Consider the following 19,108-nt stretch of genomic DNA (forward strand, 5'->3'; position numbering starts at 1 on the left):
GAAGACCCAGCGGGTAAAAACACTAGAACCAATCAGAGGGCTACTAGATGTCCCTCCTTCCTCTGTAGCCTTCAGGAAACCGGAACGAGATTAAATAACGAAGGGCCCACCCCTTGCCGTTAGGGCGGTTTCAAAACAATCTGTCGACCAATCGCAGTTACTGTTTTATCTCACTAAAGCCAGTAATGAATATATGGATCTTTTTAAAAACAGCTAACCAGATTGGTCAGTTTTCAAAGGACGACTTCAAGAGTGTTGCTGTTCGAGGGAGGTGTACACAAAAGAGATTAAACCGATAAATTATTCTTAATCTGGTATAAATTTAGTTGTCTTTATGAAAAGTAACATGTTGACCTCAGAGATTCCTGAAGGTTTGAGGCTGGACTAACGGGATACAGTCGTAAAGAAAATCACACCCCCTTTCCTTTGATAGTACAGCTCATTGGGTGCCTCTTTCTTCCACGGCTCCGCGGCCCTCTTCTCTATGGTTGATACTTTACGTGGAGTGGGCGCTCTGCACGCGACCATAGAGCTTTCCTCTCCGAAGAAAGCTCCTGAAGTTCTCGGCTTTTACCCCCAATCCTCTAGAGACAATTCTGTTTATCTGGCTGTTTGGTGACTATTATAGTGACATGATCAAACACATAGATCCTCCACAATTAAGCCTCACATTAGTAAACATGGTCCGAGTTTCACAACATCCACTCCGGTGCACCACCTGTCGCCTCTAACTTAAAACGGACACAAAACGTCCATAAAATACACAATCGAGATACACAGTGCAACCGCCCAGTGCTCACTGAGGCACACCTTAAGTCCACAAAAGCAGCACACACCCTCAACTTTGACAATAGGCGACAAAGAGAAATGAGTTACATCAACATGCATCAATTCAGGGGTAATACACCAAACTGCAACGTCGCTGTCAGCACAAGCAGGCGGCATCAAAGGATAAAGACAGACAAGTATAGGGCAGTTACATTACAAAGTTCCAATAAGCTAGACACACAGCACCCACTCAGAAACGGGGCAGACACTCACGTGGGCCCGGAGGTTCCAGTCCAGACACCCCGCCCCTCGCCCACGTCCGACTTCCTCTCTCCTCCCCGCTTCTCACAACGATTTGTTCTAAAAGTTTGTGGCCCGGATTGAACTGTTTTCACTTCACAGGAGCCGCCACTCGGGGGAGTCCGGGCGCTGCCGACTGCAGGTCACAGAGACAAGAACAGGAATGCGTTGCCAGACACAGTGGGCTCGTCTTGGCAGAAGTCCTCTTTTTTGGGCCCATGGCTATCAGAAGCGCTATTTATGAGTCTGAACGTTTGGGTTCTGTGAACACCTGCTGTTTTCTATATATGAGTATTTGTGCTGTTTTGCTCAATGGGTCTGTATCTGTGTTGAAGTTTTTCCCTGAATGGTATCTCCCTGTGCGTGTTTGGAAATATATTTATACCTGTGTTATTTTTGTGTGTGCCTCTGAATTTCAGTGTCTGTAAGGAGCTCTGTCTGGTAGCATAGTGGTTACGAATCCGGCTGTGAACCGCAAGGTCAGCAGTTCGAAACTACCAGCTGCTCCGCGGGAGAAAGATGAGGCTTTCTGCTCCCGTAAAGATTTATAGCCTCGGAAACCCTGTTCAGGGTCGCTATGGGTCGGAACCAACTTGACGGCACATAACAATAACAACAATTGTGGCCAAAGAACCATAGGGGGCTGCTAACTGCAAGGTCGATAGTTCAAACCCATCAACTGCTCCGAGGGATAATGATGAACCTATCAACTTTTGTCAAGATTTAAATTCTGGGAAACCACATATAGGGTTGCTATGAGTTGGAATTGACTCGAGGACAGTGGATTTGAGTATTGTGACCAGGTGTGCCTGAGTGTGTCCGTTAATTAATGTACCCATTACATTGGGGGTCTCTTGTGACCCTGCATCTATGTACCAATACCTCACAGAGTCTGTGTTTGCATGTCTTCCTATGTGTATGTTCATATACATACTCTTCATTGAGAAGAGTAGCTCTTTAGTGAGGAGAGAACTCAAACTCTACAAACCTTCTTTCTATTGATGGGAAAACTAGGCTGATTCTGAGAAGGTCCACGCCATAACTGAATGGAGACAAGTAGAGATGGGAGCATGGTTACAAAGTTTTATGTGACCTGAACCCTGGAGACACCAGAGTCCACACTCTGTACAGGGGGATGGAGAACTGGCTCAGGGGGGGCAGCATGGCCCAAAAGGGGAGAGAGCATCCCCAGGGTGATAGAAGCATCCCTAATACATTGTGCAGGCTTGAAGGTAATACATTGTACAGGCTTGAAGTTCGCCCCACATGAGGGGAGGAGGAAGCAGAGATGGTAAAGAAGGGGAGGAGCACACAGAACAATACTTTAAGATTGTTGTTGTTATTAAGTGCCGTCGAGTCGGTTCTGACCCATAGTGACCCTTTTAGGGTTGCCAAGGAGAGGCTGGTGAGCTTGTGACCTTTTGGTTCAAACTGAGGACAGTCCAGCACATTAGCTTGCAGCACCACACCAGGACTCCATTTTAAGACTAGAACCTTGGAAATATATTAACATTCTAGACCTGTGGACCTTTAGGATCTTAGAAACTCAGAGCATTTGTGTCTTAGACTACCATATTGTGATAGCTAAAGTTTTGCGTTAATTTGACTAGGCCGGGATTGTCTATGGTTTGGTACTTGAGTTATCCCCAATAATGAGTTCCAATACTTTGTAGTCAACTCTATGATGAGGCCAGCTCTGAGGTGCCAGTCAGCGGAAGGAAAGCTTCCTCAGGAGTGTGGCCTACTTCTAGTATATATTGGACGCTTAGGCAATGCTTGTTTTCTGCTAGGTCTGGATTTTGCATCTAGCTCATCCTCCAATCTTTAGTTTTTTGAACTTGAGCCAGTGGCCCACTCTATTACCCGCCAATCCTGGGATTCATCAGCAGCCTGCCTTCTTACCTGCTGGACCTGCTTGCCTACCTGTTGTGTGACCTGCTAATCTTGGGTCATGTGACCCTGACTTGGGATTCTCCCATCTTTACAACGGTGTGAGCCATCTCCTTGAATATAAACTTCTCTTTATATATATACATATGTTTCACTGGTTTTACTTCTTTAGAGAACTCAGCCTAAGACACATGTCTAGAATCATAAAATTTTAGAAATATGGCTTCTTAGACCCTTGAGAACCAAAATTCTAGAGAAACAGAATGTAGCATAGAACTTAGAGGTGTCCAACATTAGAAATGATTAGAATTTTGGTTTCTAGAATCTTATAAATTTACAACTGTGAGAGTCTTAGAAAATTAAATGCTTAGAATCCAGAATTTGGGAATAGTAGACGCTAGAGTACCTTGAAATAGAAAAGACCAGCATTAGAATCTTAGAGTTGAATAATCTAGACTCTTGAAGCATTATGATCTAGAACCTTAGACACAGAATCTAGATTCTTAGAACATCACATCTTAGAATATCAGTTCTTAGAACCTCCATGTTCAGATTCTTAGAACTTTTAAATTACTGATTCTAGAATCTTAGATCCTTGGGATCCAGAATTTCATAGCAAGAGAATTCAGGAATATAAAGCCTTAGAACCTAGAATCGATCATCATTAGAATATTTAAAAATGGAGACTATAAAATCTTGAAGCCTGTGGTTTAGAGACAGCCAGAGGATCTAGACTTTAAGAGCTATAGAATATCATTCGTAGACTATCAGACCTTAGAACTTCCATGTCTAGAATTATAAAATCTTAAGAATGATATCATCTAGAATCTTATAAGAATCCAGAATCTTAGAAAAATAAAATCTAAGCCAGAGATTTAAATCTTAGAACTAGAGTCTCAGCACTTTTGAACCTAAAATCTTGGGGCCTTATCAAGAATCTTAGAACCAGAAATTTTAGTCATAGAATCTCAGAACCTTAAAATATTAGGTTTTCAGATCTCCATGTCTAGAACTTTGGAATTAGAGACTGGAATTTCAGGTCCTTAGAATCAGAAGATTCATAGCATTTTTGAAATCTAGAACCTTTGAATCTAGATTCTTTAAACCTTAGAATCTTGGAATGTTAGACCTGGGAGGCCCCGTAGGGACTATAGTCCAACTACCTCCTTTACAGATGGGGGTGCCAAGACCCAGAGAAAAAGAAGAAGGTATCTGGGATGGAAATGAAGTGGGTGGGAAAAGGGGGTGCAGTTGGAGGGCAGACCTGGGGTGGGAAAGAAGCAGGGGGAAGGAGGTCCCCCAGTGGCAGTGCCTAGCTTGGGTCCTGAGAGGGAGTCCCAGGTCAAGGGTGGTCTCAGGCTCCATCCTCCTGCCCTGGGAGTAATGGGGAGCCCCTGTCAGCTGGCAGGGTGGGGCCAGGGGCTGTGGAAGGACAAAGAACGTAACGCCCAGCAGGATGGACCTCGACCGCTGCGAGACAGCTGCAGGAATCCTTAGGGTCGGGCTGGCTGGGGGGTTCAGCTCCTCCAGCAGCTCCAAGGGGTTCAGCATGACCTCCACCCTCATCCATGTTAACATAAAGGATTTCGTCAGGCTCCTGGGCAGGGGGCAGGGCCTTCAGTGTGTTCTCCAGGTCCTCGCGCAGTTCTGCAAAACTTGGCCGGTCCCGGGGGTTTAGCTCCCAGCAACGGGACATCAGTGCATACCTAGAGTAACACAAGGAGGGGTCGGAGGCTGAGCACGGATTTGGAAGAGGAGTATTCTAGGAGTTTGGGAGTATCTTAGGACACGCAGGAGAATGGGAGGCATTTGAGGGTGGTGGTGGAAAGAACCTCAGTTGGGGGCAGCTATGGGCATAGTGAAGTCTGGTATCGTAGTGGTTACGAATTGGTCCAGATTTATATAGCCTTGGGAACTATATAGAGACGTTCTACCCCATCCTATAGGGAGCTTAAGAGTCTGAGTCCACTCACTGGCATTGTTTTTTTGGGGGTTTATAGATCAGATTGAACCACAAGGTTGGCAGTTCAAATTCACCCACCACTCCTTGGAAACCCTATACAGGGTCGCTATGCGTCAAACTCAACTTGATGGCACTTAACAACAACAACAACAATTGAGTTTCTGAGGATGATCCTACGAGAGTGAGGAGCTGGGAAGGGGCGTGGGAAACTTCTCTGGATATGGGTGGAGTTCTTTCTATCGGGGCTTTGCTAGGCGAGAGCTTCCCAGTGTGGTTCCCCAGAAGACACTCTGGAATCAAAGCCTGGGCTTCGTCACTTGCATACTGGCTGTGGTGGTTTAAAATGTCTGCAAATTCTTTGACACCCATCCCTCCAAAAGATGGAGCCTAATTCCTCCTCCTTCCCCCCACGTGGGCAGGACTTAGTGACTCACTTTGAACCAACAGAATAAGGCAGAAGGGGTGGTGGATACATCATAAAAAGCCCTGTGGCTTCCTCTTGGACCTGCTTTTTCTGGCAGAGCCAGTGGCCATGTTGTGAGGAAACTCAAGCATTGATATGGAAAGATCCCGAGGAAGTGGGGCCTCCTGACTCAGTCATGATGCCTGAGCCAACCTCAAAATAGATCTTCCAGGCCTAGTTTCCGAAGACTGGAGCCACAGATGACATCTTGACTAAACTCTGCTCTTGATTAAACTTCATTAGGAAGCCTGAGCCAGAATCACCATTGTAAGCCATTCCCAGACTCCTGACCTTCAGAAACTGTGAATTCATAAATGTTTGTTGTTTCTAAGATGCTAAATTTTGGGGTATGGATAATAATTTAGATGCCAGCTGTGCAAACTTTAGCAAGTGACTCACTTGCCAAAACTATGGTCCTCAGTTTCATCATCTGCAAAGCAGGAAAATAATGGTCAAGAACCCAGGTTGTCGACACTGTGAGTTTGGCATTGGGCTGTTAACTGACAAGTCAGTGTTTCAAACCCATCAGTTGTTCTGTGGAAAAAAGATGAGGCTGTCTGCTCCTGGAGAGATTTATAATTCTAGAAACTCTATATAGGGTCGCTAAGGAGCTCTGGTAACGTAGTGGTTACAAGTCAGGCTGCTAACCCTAAGGTCAGCAGTTTGAAACTACCCGCCGTTCTGTGGGAGAAAGGTGAAGTTTTCTGCTCCTGTAAAAATGTACATCCTTGGAAACCCCATGCCGGGTTGCTATGAGTTAGAACTGACTCCACGGCACACCCACACCACCACCACCACCACAAAGTCTGAATCAACTCAGTGGTAGTGGGTTTGCTTTGGTTTTTTGGATCTACCTAGGTGGTGTCCAACTGCTAACTGAAAGGCTTATTGTTCATCTTCTGAAAAGGAAGTCATTGAAATCCCTATGGAGCAAAGTTCTACTCTGTTACATACGGGGTTGGCTTGAATGGGAATGGACTTAGCAGCAACTGGTTGCTGGGTTTTACCAACATCATCTAACTGCGGAGACCACAGGAATTAATATATTATCAAGAAACTAAGAATCCCTTCTGATAAGTACTATAGAACTGTTAGCTTTCTTCACACTCTCCTTGGCTTTTGGAGCACCCAAGAGGGACCTGAAGAGGCTGAAATCCACAGGCTCCTCCTGACCCAGGCAATCGATTCTCTTCACCCCAACCCACCACCCACTGCCATTAGGTCGATTCTGACTCATAGCAACCCTACATAGTGTTTCCGAGGCTGTAAATCTTTCTGGAAGCAGATAGCTTCATCTTTCTCCCAAGGAGCAGCTGGAGAGTTTGAGCTGCCGAACTTGCGGTTAGCAGTCTAGTGCTTACCCTACAGCACCACCAGGGCTCCTTTCCCCCCAAAGTGCTGGCAAAATATTATGTTTTCCTCCGTATGCTACGATGTGGCAGAGAATGGCAAAGACCCTGAGAACATTTCAGAGGCCTAAAGTGTGGAGAAGGTCAGAGAGTAAACTGAAGGGTTTGGTTTCCCCTCCCTGGGTGTTTAGTAGCATCTAGGAGAGGCTCTGGGGTCTAGGATGAATAGGAAGTCTCTGGGAGTGGGAATCTTCTGTGTATAAGTTGTACCACTGTGCACAAGGTTAGCTGGCTGAGGCGGCTGATCCAGCCTGCGTTCCACACAAGCTGGCGAAGGAGGGGGCGCCTTTTGTTAACTGGCACTCCACTGACTAACCCGGGTTCTGCTCTGAGCACAATGTGGGGCAGGTGGGTTACTCAAGGCTGAGGGATTCATGTTGGTTTTAAAAGGCCCAGGATACGTTAGGAGTTTGAAGTGAATTCTGGGATTTGGGGTGGGGGTGTGCAAAAAGTTCTCACAATCCATCCAGACAGTCCACAGGCTGCTTCAGACGGTTCCCCTGACGCAGGTAGTCGTAAATCTCGCTGTTCTCCACACCTGGGTACGGGGTTTGGCCCCGTGTGGCAATCTCCCACATCGTCACCCCAAAGGACCACTGTGATGAGGGGGCAGAGTGGAGGAAATTAGAAGGCCTTTTCTGCACAGAGACACCCCCAGCACACACTTAATGTGCACATGTGTACACAGCATCATAATGATTCATGGAAACACTTGGCCACAGGTACAAGTCTTATAGGTAAGATTTGTGCACACATGAACACCCCTCACCTTCTCATGGTTCTCACGCAGTTCCCTCCAGACCCACACAATACACCCTGGAAGGGTGAGGACTCAGGCTTGCGGGCTCACCGCTGTCCTCTCCTCACCTGCCCACACTCACACTTTCTGCAAATGAACCTGATCACAGACGCCCACCATGATCCCAGACATGCGCAGCCAATGTGGACAGACCACCAAGCAGGGGAGCCCACCTCTGCCCTGACACCCATCACCCACCACAGCGCCCGCACCCACTGAGGGTGGTTGCGCACCACCCACAGTCACGCAGGCGCGGTGCGTGCGCGATAGAAGCAGGCCACGCCTTCGCCCACGCAGCTCTGCAGGGCCAGAGGATGCCACGCACCACATCGCTCTTGCTAGTGTAGACGCGGTCAGCCAGGCTCTCGATGGCGATCCATTTGACTGGCATCTTGGCGATGCGTCCCTGGCGATAGTAGTCCCCGTTGTAGATCTTCTTGGAGAGTCCAAAGTCGGCTACGCACACGGACATGTTCTCATTTAGCCTGTCCAGATGGGGGGGTGGGGGGTGGGGAGCAGGTCAGGTGACAGCCTGACACCACCACCACCACCACCACCCGGAAGCCTGCCTTTGCTTTCAGACCCTCCTCTGCCTCCAGCCTTCCTGCCAGGAGAGTGGGGGACCTGCCTTCCCAGCCCTTGCCCCAGTCCAACGTGAGAGAAGGAAACTGCTTTACTTCTTGATCCTTCCATAAAATGAGGATGGAACCAAGGGCTTTGAAAGAGGTAGGATAGAAGAGTACAAATTTTATGGTTGCATTTATGTGATGTTGACAGTTCTGTGGCAGAGTTATCACCTTCCATGTGGAGACCTGGCTTTGATTACCAGCTAGTGTACTTCATGTGCAACCTTAGGGATGGCAGGTTGCTATGGTGATGAACAAGGAGCCCTGGTGGTGCTCTGGGCAAAGCACTGCACTGCTAACCACAATGTCAGTCGTTCAAACCCATCAGCAGCTCCAAAGGAGAAAGATGAATTTGTCTGCTACCACAAAAATTTACAGTCTCCACTGAATAGTTATCATCTTGTCTAGATGGGTCTGGTGAAAGGAGATGGGGATAAGATTCGTAAGATTCAATAGTGAATAACTGTTATCATGACTAATCGTGACTGTCACAATTGTAAAAGTAGAAGTTTTGTAACAAAAAAAAGGGGAGTGGTTAATCTTATAGTCCTGAAACAGAGGACCCTAGGACCATCAAGAGAGGAACGCACAAATAGAATGTAGGACCTTATCCAGAGAAGCAGCAGCACCAGAGATGGAGTTAGAGATGGGGGCATGGAGAGGGGGAGCCTCCGGCTGAGGACTCTAGATTCTTTAACTAAGGAGAGAAGGACTAAGAGCTGGTGGCCAGGAGCAGACTTGCAGAATGTGCCCTTTGGGGATGTAATTTATTATATATGCCTGAGTGGGTTTTTTTGTTTGTGTGTTTTTTTAAAAAAGCTAAAGTGTATAGAGAGAAATACTGTTAACTGATGGCATATGGAGGGGATTATAATCAACATAATGAAACAAGTTATATGAAGTGTTGAATGTGAAACTGATGATGTGCCCTGTAAACTTTCACTCAATCCACAATAAAAACCTTAAATTAAAAAAAAAAAAAAATCACAGTCTCAGAAATCCCAAAGAGTAGCTCTAGTTCTACTCTGTCCTATAGGATCTTTCATGGAGCGTCCAACTAGGAAGCTAGACCAACTAGGAAAAAATGGCCTGATGTCTCTGCTGGTATTGGAAATACTGGTAGCATAGCTTTCAACATCACAACAATATACAAACCACCATAATTGACAGACAAGTGGCAGTTGTATATTTCACTACAGATCAAATACACCATAATTTTTTTTTAAGTACCCAAAAGAAAGACATTACCAGGAACTCTCTCCTCTAACACTCCCTTCCAGTACACACTCCTCCAAGAGTAATCACAACCTTCACTTCTAACAGTTTGGATTACCTCTGCTTGCTTTTGTGCTTTATACAAACAGGAGATTCTCTGATTCTTGAATCTGACTTGCTGGGATTTTGTTTCTGTAAGAATTGGTGATTCATAGCTCTCTAACTTGTTAACGGACCAATCAGAAGAGAACTGGAGGCCATGAGGCATCCTTTAACTGGTTAATTGACCAATCAGAAGAGAACTGGAGGCCATGAGTCATCCTCTAACTGGTTAACATGCTCAGCTGCTGACTGAAAGGTTGGTGACTTGAGTACACCAGAGCTACCTCAGAAGAAAAGCCCAGCAATCTACTTCCGAAAATCATTCATTGAAACCCTATGGAACACAGTTCGACTTTGACACGGGATCCCCATAAAGTTGGAACTGACTCTACAGCAACTGGGTGGAGATCTGTCTCCCCAACTCTCACTCCATCCAGGGTGGAGAAAGGAAACTGCTTTACTTCTTAAACTGCCAGGTCCAGGGAAAGTCTAGAGGTTCCAGGGCAAATGTTAAGGCATCTAAACCCACAGCCACCACATCGATCATTCTGACTCATAGCAACCGTATATAGGGTTTCCAAGGCTGTAAACCATTATGGGAGCACAAAGCCTCATCTTTTTTGAAACCTTGTGGCTAGCAGTCCAGTTCTTCTCCTACACCTTCTAGATGGTAGAAATATAGCACATATGCGGTTTGTGGTAGTGGCCCATTACCAAGAGGTAAAGAAGTATTTCAATATTTTAATAGTTTAATGAAACCTCTCAGATTTCATGGGGTGGACAATGGTTTGATTGTCTACCTCATTGTTGCAGTGGAGGCTTAGCAGGAATTTCCATTTTGACTGAACTTATTTAAGCTTTTAGACCTACTTTTCCCACTTACAGGGGACAGAGGAACAAGGCAAATGCCACTCCAAGGAAACAGACACATCATGAATGTGGGATACTCTTCAAGAGAATTGGTGTGGCCTCTTCAAAAGAAAATGACATAAAAATACAAAAAGGTGATGGTGGTACTCTTTTAGATTACAAGACACCACATGTAAAGTGGGCATCCGGATTCAGGGCAAAAAAAAAAAAAAAAAGCTATAAAAGACATTTTCTGGATACATGCTACAACATTGATGAACCTTGAAAACAAAAAGGCAATAATACCATATATGGAATTTCCAGATTAGACAAATGCACAGAAACTAAAATTCACAAGTGGTTATGTGGGGTGAGTGGGAAGGTTTTGCTTAAGTGACAGAAACATACAGATTTTTTAAGAGTGATGAAAACAATTGGAAATGGATAATCGTGATAGTTACATAACATGGTGAATATAGTTGTTGTTATGTGCTGTGGAGTCGGTTCCGACTCATAGCAATCCTGCATAGGGTTTCCGAGGCTGTAAATCTTTATGGGAACAGAAAGCCTCATCTTTCTCCCATGGAACGGCTGGTAGTTTCGAACGGCTGACCATGAGATTAGCAGCCCAATTCGTAACCACTATGCTACCAGAGCTCCTAGTGTGACTTAATTATACACATAAAAATGACTAAAATATTGTGTTACATATGTTGTTAAGTGCCGTGGAGTTGGTTCCAACTCACTGAGACCCTGTATAGGGTTTCTGAGGCTTTTAAAATTTTGCAAGAGCAGAAAGACTCTTCTTTCTTCCACAGAGCAGTTGGCAGGCTTGAACTGTGGGCCTTGTGGCTCCCAGTCCAGTGCTTATCATATGGAGCTAGTGTGCACCCTTTTGTTACATATTGTTGTTAGGTGTTGTTGAGTTAGTTCTGACTCACAGTGACCCTGTATAGGGTTTCCAAGGAGCGGCTGGTGAGTTTGAAACACCAGTCTTGCAGTTCAAACCGACCTTGTGATCTAGTATATTATCACACAGTATCACGCCTGGATTCCTTTGTTACATATTGTTGTTAATTGCCATCAAGTTGATTCAGACTCAGTTCACAGTAAAACATTTTGTTGCTCTTAATTTTTTTTAACTGCCTTTGCTGTCACCCAACCCACAAAATAATTTTGAAAGTACTGTTAGGGAATAAAAAGTCTTTATGAGTGGGAGAAAAAAGGAACCTAGATGGGTTTAGCAGTCTGCTCTACAAAGATTAAAACCAAAAACCAAACCTACTGCCACTGTGTGGATTCCAACTCATAGTGAACCTAGGAGTGTAAACTATTCCCTCATGGTACGGCGCTGTAGGATCAACTCTGGACTGCGAAACAAAGAGTCGGCAGTTCAAACCCACCAGCCGCTCCTCAGAAACCCTATACAGGGTCACGATGAGTTGAAAAAGACTCAAGAGGACTTAACAACAGCGTTTCTGAAGCTGTAAATCTATACAGAACCCAACTGTCTCATTTTTCTCCCAGGGAGCAGCTGGTGGGTCTCAACCACAGACCTTTCAGTTAGCAGCCCAATGCTTAACCCACTGCACAATCAGGGCTCCTTATAGGACTGAGAGGCAATTCTACTCAGTCCTATAGGGTCTTTGTGGTGCAGAATCAACTTGGCAACAATGGATTGGGAGGGAACAGCTAGAAGAATTTGAATATGTACTAGACATGAGGCGAGGTTGTGGAAGGGCTGTGAATATTCTTAAGTGCATTAACAGAATTGTGGCTGTTTAGAAAGAAAGGTATTATTCTTTAGTGATACCTGCCCAAGCTTCAATGAGGCGGTACCACAAGCTCAACAACTTGAAGGGAGAGAGAGAGAGAGAGGTGAGCAAAAACCATGGCAAAAAGTCAACGAGGAGGAGGGTGTTCATTGTATAATTCTTTCACCTTTTCTTTAGGATTGATACTTTTCAAAATCAAACCCCCAAACCAAACCTACTGTTATCAAGTCAGTGCTGATTTATGGCGACCCGACAGGACAGAGGAGAACTGCTTCTGCAGGTTGCAAGGACAATAAATCTTTGTGAGAGCAGATAGCTTTATCCTTCTCCCCCATACTGTGGCTGGTGGGTTTGAACCACTGACCTTGCACTAGGAGTCCAATGCCTAACCCAAAGCACCTCCTAGGCTCCTTAAATCAGTGTAAAATCTACCCTGACCCTAGCCCTTTCTGAGTGCTATAAAGAAGAGCCTAAACAGAGAGCTCTGTAGGTTTGATTCCTACACATAGCAAGCCTAGAGCACAGAGCAGAATTGTTCCAGAGGGTTTTCCTAGCTGTATTATAAGGAAGCTCCCATGGAGCAAATGGTGGGTTCAAACCACCAACCTTTCACTCAGCAGTTGAGCATTTTATCTACTGCAACACCAGGGCAAAGGGGAAGCTAGATACCGTATGAAGATGATCAAGGAACCAAGAGACAGAAGCTGAAGGAAACAAATACAAGAAGGGCTTCAAAAAGTTCGTTAAAAATTTTCATGATCTTTCCATTCCAATTTTTCATGAACTTTTTAAAGTATCTGTCTCAAAATTGACAGAGCCTTTCCCTAGAGCCCTGAATCTGAACTTCTAACTTCCTAAAAGGTGAGAAACTTTCTGTTCAGTTAAAGCAGCACTAGGAAAATAATGACACCATTCCAAATACTCCAGGATTTCACTTTGGAGCCCACCTCCTCCAGGAAGCCTTCCCAGATCTCCCCTCTCCGTGTTGACAGCATTTCCCTGTCCCAGGAAGTAGAGAGACAGTTCTGACACTCACATGCAGTTCCTGGCAGCCAGGTCTCGATGTATGAATCTCTTGGTGCTCAGATACTCCATGCCGCTAGCGATGTCTGCCATGAACTTCACCAGCATCTGAGTGGGCAGGAACTGGGGGGCCAGGGAAGGGGGCATGGAGGTCAACATAGTTCCTGAGCTACAGCCTTCTTCTCTCTCTCCTTCCCCCAGGACTTCCAGAAGTCAAGTCAATTCCAATTCATGTCGACCCCATGTGTGTCACAGTAGAACTGTACTCTGTAGGATTTTTCTCAGTGGCTGATTATTTGGAAGCAGACCACCAAATCTTTCTTCCGAGGTGCACTGGGTGGGTTGGACTTGAACAGCCAACCTTTTGGTGAGCAGCCATGCACTTAAATGATGTAATTGTCTCTAGATGGCTGTCTCCTGCCTCCCTCTGTGACTTATCTCCTGTTCTTGCCTTTGGTCTTAGCAGCCAGCAGACTCCTTTCTGCTCTGCAAACAAGCCATGCTTGTTCAGACCTCAGTGCCTTTGCTCATGCTGCTCCCTCTGCTGGGACGACTTTGCACCCAGGCCCATCTACCCTCCCTGCAGCTAGCTCTGTTCTCAAGGTCATCTCTTTAGGGAGGCAGTCCTTTGTCCACCCAAACTAACTGCCTGGCCCCCTTCCTGCTTTGTTTCTATCTTAGCATTCAAATCATCTTGCTGATGGATTTGCTCATTGCCTGGGACCCACTGAAAAGTAAACTTCCCGAGAGCAAGCTCTTTGCCATAATGGGCTTCCCAGAGTCTGAGTAGATACTCAGCAAACGACATCTGGGCTGTGAAATGCCCCTCACCACTGGCTGGTCCCCGAGTCGTGAATAGAGGAGGAAACTGTGGAGGTCTCCGTGTTTCATGAATGGCAGGATGACCACAGGTGCTGGAAAGCCTTCACGTTCAGAGCCCTGGAAACAGACACCTGAGCCCCCCCAGGTAACCTTGTCACTTCAGTGACGCAGAAGGGGAAGTCAAACCCCCCTCCCAGTCAGCTACAGTTCCCACTCCCTCTCCCTCTAAATTCTGGCCTCCAAATTGGGGAGGGGGCTGTGGCAAGGACAGAGCTTCAGAGAAGCTACTTCTGGCAGCCTTTCCCAGGGATGTTCCCTATCACCTGCCCTCCAGGGGACCTCAACTATTTCTGGGAAAGGTCAGAGGTCACATTCCAGGCTGGGAGAGAGGAGAAGGAAGGGGGAGTTTGCTGAGTCTGGAGAGGGGAGGCAGGGAATCTAGAGGTTTTGGTGTTCTTAATGACAGGGGGAGGGGTATTTTCGCTGGTCTTGTCTCCATGGGCTGGATGAGCCAGGAACACAAATCAGTTCCAACTGACAGCAACTCTACAGGTCAGAACAGATCTGCCCCATAGGGTTTCCAATGCAGACTGCCTCATCTTTCTCCCATGGACCAGCTAATGGGTTTGAAATGCCAACTTTGCCCAATGCCACCAGAGCTCCTTATGGGTCCGGGAGATGCCTCTAAAATCTGCCCCTCCCTCACCGATGAGCCTCATGACGTTGGGGTGGTCAAACTCTTTCATACAGATGGCCTCACTCAGGAAATCCTCCAGCTCCGACCGAGTGCAAATGGCAACTGGGGAGAGAGGACCGGTGGTGAGAAGGGGGTGGGGGGAGAATCTGCCCTCCTCCTCTTCCTCTCCATCATCCATCATGTCACGTCATTTTCATCATCAACTTCATCAAGCAGGACTCAGCGCTCAGTTAAGTACTAGGGGCCACATGCAGTGCTTTGCATATGTAAATTTACTCCATTCTCTGAGCTTCTACTATTATTGTTGTTGTTGTTGTTAAGTGCTGTCAAGTCTGTTCTGACTCTTTGTGACCTTGTATAGGGCTTCTGTACCCTGTGTAGGGTTTCCAAGGAGCAGCTGGTGAGTTTGAACCACCTACCTTGTGGTTCAAACTGACCTTTCAGTCTACTGTATTATCTAACAGTGCCGTCCCCATTTTAAAGATGAGGAAACGAGCACAGGATAGTTAAGGAAACTGTCCAAGGGCACACAGAGCTTGGAACAGGTAGAATTCAAACCCAGGCCACCTGGCTCCAAGGTTCCTGTGTTTTGTGTTAGGTGGTTCCTCAACACATTCCCCAAACCCTGGGTGATCTGTAGGATAATTATGAACCCCTTTTACAGATCAGGACACTGTGGCTCCTACACAGGCAAAGTGACTGGGAGTCAAACCCAGGAGGAGAACATTACCTGGTAATAGTAACCAAACCCACACCCACTGCTATCAAGTTGGTTCCCACTCATAGTGACCCTATATAGGGTTTCCGAGGCTGTACATCTTCACAGGAGCAGCAAGCCTCATCTTTTTCCTGTGAAGTGGTTTGGTGATAGTGTTGTTGCTAAGTGCCGTCAAGTCGGTTCCGACTCTTAACGACCTCGTGCAGGGTTTCCGAGGAACATCTGGTAAGCTTGAACTGCTGACCTTGCGGATCACACCGACCTTGCAGTCCATCGCATTAACCCACAGCACCACACGAGGACTCTGTTAGGTGCTCAGTAATCAATGAATGAATGAATGCACACATGCACAAATGAATGATGGGTGACAACTCTGTAGCCTTTTAACTCCTATGATTCAGATGAGGTAATTCTTCCCTCACCTCTCACCCCAGCCTGACCCTATGTGGACAGGACTTGGCTTTGTGCTTCTTGTGCGGTGTGTCTCTGGTTCCTCTTTAATGATGTAGTATGACAGTTGTAGTCCACACTAACAGCCACCTCCAGCATTAAGTACTTTGCCTCACAACAGCCCTAGAAGGTTGGGACATTATGATCCCTTTTTTGGGAAGTGGAAAGGGAGGCCCAGAGAGGGAGTCACCTGCCCATGATCATACAGTGAGGTAAGTGAGGAAGCCAAATGTACCTCATTGTGGGCCTTTTCTTGCTCTGCTAGATATCAGAGGGGCCCTAGCCTTGAACATGACATTCCCTAGGCTCCCTTTTTGTACTGGGTTCTTGATGGCATTTGTCAATGGTCGGCACTGATGGGAAATTGGCAAGTGGGCAACCAGAGTATTTTATCCTTTTACTTTGCCGTGGCAGTGTCTCCTCTATGTTTCTAGCTTCCATAGGGTAACTCCTAACTGTGATCTCAAATTCTACCAGGCATCCGTGGCCCATGCGTTCTGGTAATATCACTGTCTCCCTGCCCTTTCTTTCTTCTTGTACCTTTCTGGTAAGCTTACTATTCTAAATTCCTTCTATTGAAGTACCGGGCACGGGCTGTTTCCTGTCTGGAAATACTGAGGTCCCATGGTTTTGTACCACTGAGTTGGTTCTGACACACAGTGATGCTGTATAGGGTTTCCATGGCTGTAAATCTTTATGAGAGCAGAACGTCTCATCTTTCTGGTGGATTCAAGTACCCAGTTCTTAATCTGCTGCACTACCAAGGCTCCTCGAGGTTCTATCTTGCGACTAACGTTTGCCATGAACATTTTTGCTCTCTGCCTCCTTAGGGGCATAAGGAAGAGGACTGGGGTTAGGAGGGGGAGGTCCCACATGGGTGTGCATGTGTGCACAGACTCACTCTTCATTGTCTTCACAGCCACCTTGAGAATGGAGTCATCCTGGTTGAGTTGGCCCTCCATCACAGCTCCAAACTCTCCTGAAGTGGGTAGGAGAGAGACATTGATCTTAGGGGTCTTTTGGGGACTGTATTTCCTGTGGTTGGGTGGTGGAGGGGAAGTGGAAGATCTTAAGGTTCAGTTAGATGTGTGTGTTTGGGGAAGGGATGAGTGCTGGGACAGGGTGCAGGGACTCACCTTCACCCAGAGTCTTCCCCAGGGCCACCTTATGTCGGTCCACCATCACATCCCGCAGTTTCTCCTTCAGTTCTTCACTGATGCCTAGGCTGTTCACTATGGGGAAGGTGGCAGTAGACAGAGTTCACACTCAGGCCATACTTAGAAATAGGAACCAATTCATTTAAATACTAAAATAACTCAGCATTGATTAAAAAAGTAGTTATTGCCCTTGATTATCTTGCTCCTTCTCTGGGTCCCCTAAACCTTGCCCCAAAGCAGAAAATACAGCCAGGCATAAGATCTGGCTCCAGTGTGAACCCTGATTGCTTAGCACCTGCTAGACCAGTTGTTAAAAATGTTGTTGTTGTTGTTGCTAAGTACCGTCGAGTTGGTTCCAGCCCATAGCCACCCTGTTAGGGTTTTTGAGGAGTTGCTGGTGAGCTTGAACTGCTGACCTTGCAGTTCAAATGACTTTGCAGTCTAAGCGCATTAACTCACAGCACCTTACCAGGACTCCCATTGTTAAAAGTAGTGTACTTTTTCTTGTTGTATAATATTTGCAAGTCATAACTTAAGCAACTCAGTTGATTTTTACAAATCAAACACAGCTGTACAACTAGTACCCAAGTCAGGAACAGATCAGGCATGACCTGCCCTCTGAGGGATAATCAACTTTCCTGACTTCCCTTACCATTGTCTTATCTATTTTGTTCTGTTAGACGCATGGAATCACACATAGTGTGTTCTCCTTACGTCTAGAATCTTACACTCAACATTATGTCTATGAGATTGTTGTTGAGTTAGTTGTAATTCCTCCATTTTCACTGCTGTATACAAAAAGTTCTCAACTGTGTTGGTCTTAGGAGCCCTTTGTTGTTGTTCTTGTTGGGTGCCGTCAAGTTGCTTCCAACTCATAGCGACCCCATGCACAACAGAATGAAACACTGGTAGGTTCTGCACCATCCTCACAATTGTCGTTCTGCGTGATCCCATTGCTGCTGCTAGTATACCAGTCCATCTCCTGATAGTCTTCCTCTTTTTCACTGACCCTCGACTTTACCAAGCACGATGTCCTTCTCCAGGAATTGGGTCCCTCCTGATAATATGTTTGAAGTATGAGAGATGAAGTCTTGTTATCCTGGCTTCTAATAAGCATTCTAGCTGTACTTCTTCCAACACAGATTGGTTTGTTCTTCTGGAAGTCCATGGTACTTTCGGTACTCTCCAACTGTGCCAATTCTTCTAAGGTCTTCCTTATTCACTGTGCAACTTTCACATGCAAATGAGGTGATTGAAAACACCATGACTTGGGTCAGGCATACCTTACTTAGTCCTTTACATTCTTAAAATTATTGAGGACTTGCATATGCTTGATAGATAGACAAGATCTTTACTGTATTCAAAATTAAAACGTAGACATTTTTAAATGACAGGAATAGACAAGCACACATTCCATCAACCATCAGTGATGATGATGACATCATCACATATTAGGGAGCCTCTGGAAAACAGAAAACTCCACTGAATGCTCATGGGAGAATCACAGTGAAAGGGCAAAGAACATCTTCAGATTATTATGAAAATGCTTTTGACCCCATGGACCCCTGCAAAGGTCTCAGGAACCCGAGGGAATTCAGATGACACTTGGAGAACTATTGTAGTTTATTCTGCTAGATCATTGCAACCTCCTGTCTTCTCTTCCTTCTCTTGAATAAATGCATTTCCCAGTCCCTTTCAAGTATCCCCCCTGGGGCCTCAGCCGACTTCTCCCTGTGTGCTAGAAAGAGGCCTAATTCTGTATTTTCTTTCTGGATTTCAGTTTTCACTGCTGGAAAAATGAGATTTGACTGGGTGTTCTCTGAGATTCTTCTTTAGAGTATACAGTTCTAAGATTCTATGATTTTCAAGATTCTGTTATCATCATCATCATCACATCATTTTACCATCATAATCTCAACATCATCAAACACAGCATCATCATCATCTTACCATCATAATCTCAACATCATCACCAATCACATCATCATCATCATTTTACCATCATAATCTCAACATCATTACCAAACACAGCATCATCATCATCATCTTACCATCATAATTTCAACATCATCACCAAACACA

At 45.8% G+C, this 19,108-nt stretch overlaps 1 protein-coding gene across 1 annotated transcript in view; it reads right to left on the reverse strand.

The window, feature by feature from the left end:
• Positions 1-4,312: 4,312 nt before the first annotated feature.
• Positions 4,313-19,108, reverse strand: part of AXL (AXL receptor tyrosine kinase) — a 40,934-nt gene continuing 26,138 nt past the window's right edge. Inside the window, exons 13-20 of the mRNA XM_006871401.1 lie at positions 17,006-17,101; positions 16,771-16,848; positions 14,711-14,803; positions 14,014-14,135; positions 13,196-13,305; positions 7,918-8,077; positions 7,253-7,389; positions 4,313-4,664 (exon numbers count right to left, since the gene is read on the reverse strand). Coding sequence (XP_006871463.1) covers positions 4,313-4,664; positions 7,253-7,389; positions 7,918-8,077; positions 13,196-13,305; positions 14,014-14,135; positions 14,711-14,803; positions 16,771-16,848; positions 17,006-17,101 — 1,148 coding nt within the window. The remainder of the gene's footprint in view (positions 4,665-7,252; positions 7,390-7,917; positions 8,078-13,195; positions 13,306-14,013; positions 14,136-14,710; positions 14,804-16,770; positions 16,849-17,005; positions 17,102-19,108) is intronic.

The sequence above is a fragment of the Chrysochloris asiatica genome, unplaced genomic scaffold (assembly GCF_000296735.1).
Source record: "Chrysochloris asiatica unplaced genomic scaffold, ChrAsi1.0 scaffold00168, whole genome shotgun sequence".
Lineage (NCBI taxonomy): Eukaryota > Metazoa > Chordata > Mammalia > Afrosoricida > Chrysochloridae > Chrysochloris > Chrysochloris asiatica.